The sequence below is a fragment of the Echinops telfairi genome, unplaced genomic scaffold, assembly GCF_000313985.2.
Source record: "Echinops telfairi isolate 266 unplaced genomic scaffold, ASM31398v2 ScPeMD7_4;HRSCAF=17, whole genome shotgun sequence".
NCBI classification, from domain to species: Eukaryota; Metazoa; Chordata; class Mammalia; order Afrosoricida; family Tenrecidae; genus Echinops; species Echinops telfairi.
Window position 1 is genome coordinate 28,331,830 of NW_022103900.1, and position 6,936 is coordinate 28,338,765.

At 34.6% G+C, this 6,936-nt stretch overlaps 1 protein-coding gene across 1 annotated transcript; it reads left to right on the top strand.

Moving 5' to 3' along the window:
• Positions 1-683: 683 nt before the first annotated feature.
• On the top strand, positions 684-914 carry LOC115872860 (small nuclear ribonucleoprotein G-like). The gene has a single exon (XM_045298531.1). The coding sequence runs from the start codon at positions 684-686 to the stop codon at positions 912-914; it is 231 nt and encodes a 76-aa protein (XP_045154466.1).
• The last annotated feature ends 6,022 nt before the right edge of the window (positions 915-6,936 follow it).

The following is a 6,936-nucleotide window of genomic DNA, read 5'->3' on the forward strand; positions in this document are numbered from 1 at the left end:
ACAATAAAGTTGCTTTATATCATATATATTTTTAAAGGAAAATTGAAAAACAATTAAATAAATTATGTAGGATTTAAAAAAAAAATAGACTTCAAGGCAAAATTCAACATGAGAGCCAAGGAAGGGCATAGCATATTATGAATAACTGAATAAGAAACAATGCTAATAAAAATCTACACACCCAACGACAGTGGAAGAGATAGACAATACAATAATATTAGGAGTTTTCTATAGAAAAATCACAATAAAATAAGTCTACTATCACAAAAGAGAAAGAATAATAAAGATTAGAGCAAAAATAAATGAAATAGAATACAGAAAAACAATATAAAACATCAACCAGACTAGAAGTTGGTTTCCTGAAAAGATTAATAAAATCAAGAAACCAGTGGCAAATCAACAGAGAAGTAGAAGGTGGAAATAACATGAATAAGAAATCAAATAGGGCCGTCAAAACAGAACCAAGGTAAATAAAAACAATATATATCAGGATACTACGAAGAACTGTGGTCCAAAACATTAAAAATGAAGAAGGAATAGACAGACTTTTGGAAACACACTAACTACTAAAACCAACACAGGCTGAGGTAGATAAAAAAACCGATTCTACGAAAAAATGAATAAAAAAACTTCAAGCGGCGAATTCTGTTACAAGGCAGCGCTGACCCTCCAGAGAAGCCACAATGAGCAAGGCTCATCAGCCCGAGTTGAAAAAATTTATGGACAAGAAGTTATCACTGAAATTAAATGGTGGCAGGCATGTCCAAGGGATACTTAGGGGATTTGATCCCTTTATGAATCTTGTGATAGATGAATGTGTGGAGATGGCAACTAGTGGACAACAGAACAATACTGGAATGGCGGTAATAAGAGGCAACAGTATCATCATGTTAGAAGCCCTGGAGCGAGTATAATAGCTACGTTCAACAGTCTATCTACATCAGTTGTTTCTACACACCCCACTCTCCAAAGGACCTGCTTTACTACAGTGTAAAAATGAGGCTATGTACATTTTTCATGTTCAATTTTTTTGTGTTAAATAAACTTTTATAATAGTAAAAAAAACTTCAAGCAAAAAAAAGGTGTGCCCTTGAAGTCTTCGCTGGAGAATTCTCTCAAACATTCAGATAAAAGCAACACTAATTATACTCAAACTATTCCAGAAATCTACAAAAGAAGGGGATACTCCTAAATTCATTTTATGTAGCAAGCACAACTCTGACAGCATAGTCAGGCAAAGAAGCCACTCAGAAAGATTACAGACAAATACTCTTTCATGAGTACAGATGCACAATTTCCTTACAGAATCCTAGGAACAGAATTAAGCAACATATCAAAACAAGAATTCATCATGACCACGTGGGATTCATATCAGGCGGGCAAGAATGGATCAACTTTTTTAAAACTTCAGTATAAATTGCCTTATTAACACACAAAAAGGATAATCAATGCATTTGGCAAAATTAAAATCTTTTCTGTTAAAAATACTTAAGAAAATACAAATATAAGAGCAATTCCTCAACAAAATTAACAGCATATACACAAACCAACATTAGATTCAGCAGAGAAAAAGTGAAAGTATTCCCTTTACCAATGGGAACCAGACAAGGCTGTCCCTTTCACTACTCTTACTCATTACTGGATTGCAAGTCCGGGCCAGAGCAGTAAGGAAAGAAAGAGAAATAAAAGGCACACAGAATGGCTTCATCGACACTAATAAAGAGAGCTCTGAAAAGGAAAACAGTGCCATTTGCAATAGCTATTCAGAAGGGGAAATATTTAGAAATATATCTAAGCAAAGATACAAAAGACTGTAGAGTGACAGAAAATGTGGAGGAAAACTAAAAATCACAAAAAAGCCCACACTTATTTTGGGTGGAACAGAGAGTGGTAGAGCCCCTAGGACTATCTATCGTCTTCAGTCACCCTTGTAGGTCTGTAACTGAGGTCACTCGTCTGGCTCATGCACAGATGCAGTTGGAATTAACTGGATGATAGTTGGTTTTATAAAGTGAACAACAACTGGGAGGTACACACTCCTTAGAAAACTGAGCCATTCAAGATCAAAAGGGCAGTATTTGACAAAGGATAAACTTCAAAAGGCAGGAAGAAGAGTTAGGAAAGCCAGAGGAATGGAAACTGGAAACAGAGTAAAGTGGGAAGTAATTTTGTTCTGTGGGGACTGCAATCAATGACATGAAGTAAAATGTGTACAAATTGTGAAATAGAAAACTGAATACTCTGGAACTGATCACCAGATTCACAACAATCAATCAATGAATAAATGCTTTAAAATATGTATCAAAACGTTTTCCTCTCTTAGTAACAGTAAGGCAAACTATTTAATTAAGCATATTTTCTCTAGAATTCTTTGCTTTTAAAGTTTTTCTGTTACGACATACTAAATTTTTTGAGAATTATAAAAACCACCATCTTATATCTACAAACTCTTTGAGACAATATCCATATTAAATTTCAGTCGAATTCTGTGTGGTGCTTAAATTCTGCATCACAACTATTTAATGTAATATTTTACATTAAAATCTCCTATTAAATGATCAATCAGGACAGGGTAAAGTGCATAGGTGAGATGTTCACCATTCCTTAATCTTTCAGAAGTATCTGATCATGAGGATGAACTAGTTAGAATGTCCTTTATCACCTTTTATTTTGATAAGATGTTAGAAATAAAATAAACTAATAATTGTTACTTTCCCCCTTCATTTTCTCATTGACATATCCTCTTACTTTTTTGTTTATTTTGAGTATAAAGCAATTTAAGTTTATTTTACAAAGTTAAGAAAGTATAAAAAAGACAGAAAAATGAATTCGCTATTTCATGTATAAGAAAGCTTTGTTATATTTTATGTATATATGTGCACGTATGCTTTTTTTCAAACAAAAAAGAAAGTGTACTATTGCACAGTCATGCATATTATGAACACCCATTTATTTAATTAATCCTCATTTTTGGTCACAATAAAGCACCAAGGTCAAATAATTCCTCAAAACCCCAAACTCCAATTCCATCTCAGAGCGGGGTAAACCTGAATCAATCAATCCATCAATCAATAAACAAACAAGTAAATAATTCCTGATCACATGAATAGAAAGAAATTTCTAGAAATGTGAGTTCTGAGTCACAGGTTAAACACATATGCAACAGCTCTGTTAGTTTCTTCCAGAAAGATTATATTCAGATGTTGAACGAGTATATCGACTGAGTCTCTCTCCCATGATAAACTTCTGTGAAAACTAATTATACAGAGAAGAAGGAAACAAATGAAAAAAGGTAGAAAGGTAGAAAGGTAGTGGAAAGGACTGTTCTGATTTGGTAGGTGTGGTGGGGTACCAGGTTGGGCCAGGAAGCCTGGGGCCATAGTGTTGGAGGCAGTCCTTCTAGGATGTAGGAGGGTAAAATAGGACACTCATTATTCAAATTATGTTCCTGCTGGAAGGAACGCATATTCAGGCCCATTCAACAGCAGTCAAAGCGAAAGTGGAAACTACCAAATAATACCATTAATCTTATGCTAGCAAAATTCTTCTCAGGATTATTAAGAAATGACTGCAGCTGTACACTGACAGGAAGTTCAAGATGGATTCAGAAGAGGACATGGAATGTAGGATACTATCACTGTTGGCAGATTAATCTTGGCTGGCTGAAAACAGAGAAAACCAGTAAGATTTTTACCTGCTTATCAACTATGTAAAGGCTTTTGACTGAGTGGATCTTAACAAATTATAGGTAACAATATTTCAATAAACCTAACAGTCCTCGAAGGAGCCTCGGTATTATTGTAGGTTAGGTGTTGGGTTGCTAAACATGAGGTCAAGTTCAAATTCTTGGGAGAAAGATGAGAGAGTGATCCATTCAAGATTTACAGCCTTAGAACCCCTGGGGGAGCAGTTCCATTCTACCCTACAGGGTAGTATGAGACGGAATCACAATGATGTCAGTAGGCTTGATTTGGAACTGTACCCAGGAGGAGGAACCAGTGTATGAATCAAGAAGCAGTTGTGGAAGACACTATGTGTTATAAATTGGAAAGGTGTGCTAGTGAATTATATCTTTTCACCTTACATATTCACTCTGTGTGCTAAACAAACAATTTGAGGAGGTAGACTGCATGAAGAAACAGCACGAGGACTGGACGAAGACGCACTGACAGCTGCGATAGTCAGATGGTGCACCTTGCTTGCCAAAAAGTGAACAGAACCTTAAAAGTACTTCCTCATGAAGGACAAAGACTTTATACTTGAACGTCAAGAAAATAATATCTTGGGAATTAGATTTGCAAACATCATGGTAAGTAGAGAATAAGTAGTTTGTCAATGATTTAATTTTATTTGAATCAGTAATCAATGTCCATGGACCCAGCAAATAAAAAAAATCAAACACTGTAGGGCCCTGCGCGCATATGCTGCAAAAGTCCTCTTTAAGTTTCTAAAGAGTAAATCTGTCACTTTGATGACTAAAGCACAGCGAACCAAGCCGTGGTCTTTTCAATTGCCTCAGACGCATGGAAAAGTTAGATAACGAAAAAGGAAGACAGAAAGCATGCGTTCAAACAGTGGGGTTAATGAAGAATAAGGACTATACGGTGGACTCCCAAAAGAACAAAGCAGTCTTAGGAGAAATGCAACTAAAATACGTCTTAGAAGTGAGGATGGTGAGACTTTGGCTTACTTTGAACATATCATCTAGAAAGACTAGTCACTAGAAAAGAATTATAATGGCTGGTAACATTGAGGGTCAAAGAAAACCCTCATTAAGATGGAATGACACAATAGGCTAGCAAAGTACTCTAACATACCAATGCCTAGGAAGACAGAATAGGACCAGGTAACAACGTTGCCTTTTGCTATTCATAAGATATGTATAAGTCAGAGTAGACTCAAAAGTAACTAATAATTCTTGATTTTTCCATTCCACTGTATTGAGACAAAAATTAATTCCTTCCTTATCTAAAGGAACTTGAGACTCTCTTAATTGTTTTTAGTCTTGGTGAAAACATATAGAACAAAACAAATATATATTCAACTATTTCTACTTGGCCAATTCAGTGACATTGATTACATTCAAGATATACAACTATTATAGTTGTCTTTTTCAAACTAGCCTCCCACCAAGAACATACATTCATTGCACCTTAAGCAAGAAAACCCCTTTTCTTCCTCTCTGCCACCCAAAGCAATCATCAACCATTTTGATTTCCATACATTTGTTTACTCTTACAAGGGAGATACTACAGTATGAAGGGACTTCAAAGCTTCATGGAAAAAATCATTTTCTTTCAATTCCTTTCTATCAAGAACTTTTTGAAGCTCCCTTGTATTTGTCTTTTTGCCAGCCCTCACTCACTAACACATATTTTCAGGGGAGGCCTGGAAGTCCCATATCAAGGCACCCTGATTACTCCAAGGATTAGTTCTACACAGCCATGAACGAAGAGCACTTCATTTAGGGTTAAAGGAAGCCCTTTCCCCACATAACAGAAAATAAGGGTCTAAACATCTACCTCCTAGAAAACATTAATGAAAACTCAAGGATCCAAATAGGGAAATGAATAAAGAACCTGAACAAACAATTTCAGACTTGGAAAGTCCAAAGTCTAACTGGCATATGAAGCGATAACTCAGGTCCATCAGAGATTAAAAACAAAAACCTCACAGCCATCCAGCCAATCGTGGCTCATAGCAACCTACACAGGGGTTCTCAGGCGGCAGCTCTTCATAGGAAGAGAAAGATAAAAGAACTATAAATGAAAACAATGGGCTATAAGAAACACTGAACATTAGTCTACAAATACAACACTGGATGACATCGAATGGGAGTAGGGATGAAGGTATTACTGCTGGTAGGAGTGTTGATCAATGTTATCTATTTTGACATGCATCTATCTGGCAGTACTTGGTTAAGTATAAACATATTCTATAATTTAGTAATTCTACTCTGAAGAAATCCTCATAATTTTCCAGAAATGGTAAGTCTGAGGAAGTTCATCAAGGTATTGTCTGTGGTGAGTGGGAATTGGAATCAATTTGGTTGACAATTACTGTACAAAATGGCAGCTTCAGACCATGAAATACTATGCAGCACTTCAAGGTGGTAAAGGTTAAACACATTAGGTGAAGTAAAATCAAACAGTAAGAAACTGGGTGAGTTATTTACCAAAATGTCATTTACTGAAATTAAAATTCATGTTCATAGTGGGATGGGGGAGTGGGAGTTGATGGCAGATATATATTTTTATAGAAAATATAGAAAAATAAAAATATAAACATGTTTGGCCATTAGATCATAATTGTTGATGAGCACATGAAAGCTCATAATATAATTTTCCATTTAGTTTTTTATTATTTTGAAATCTTTCATATAACAAAAAATATTAAAGTATAAAAAATAAAAATTACATTATAAAAAGACATTTTAAAAAAGAGCAAACAGTGAAGTGGATATTATTTTAGAATGTCAATTTAAAATTACTTCCTAGAGATAAAAGTCAGGAAAATGTGAGTGGAAAATGGGAAAAACTATGTAACTCTTTATCTATCTATACACACACAAACAAACAAACAAAATCAACAAGATGAGCCTTGCATGTACCAATGCTCACAGTATACCAGGAAGAGTAGTGTTATTAATGCTAGTCATCCTTTAACAAAAAGTACATGAAAACAAAACAAAACAAAATGGAAATATTTTTATTATTATTTTTATATCAGAAGAATCTAATTTAGACTATGGGAATGAAGGCACTATAAAAATAATTATCTAATCATGATAATTCAGAAAAACAATTGAATAGTTGTTCCAAATACCCAACTCACCATATATAAATATAAAAATGAATTAGAAATATGTAATATCCCTTATATTTTCAAGAGAAGTCATTTCTGACAATAATATTCATCATAGAAATCTAGCAAAAT

What these genes read in the sequence shown, in the direction of transcription:
- LOC115872860 (XM_045298531.1), top strand. Translation starts at nt 684, where the DNA reads ATGAGCAAGGCTCATCAGCCCGAGTTGAAAAAATTTATGGACAAGAAG.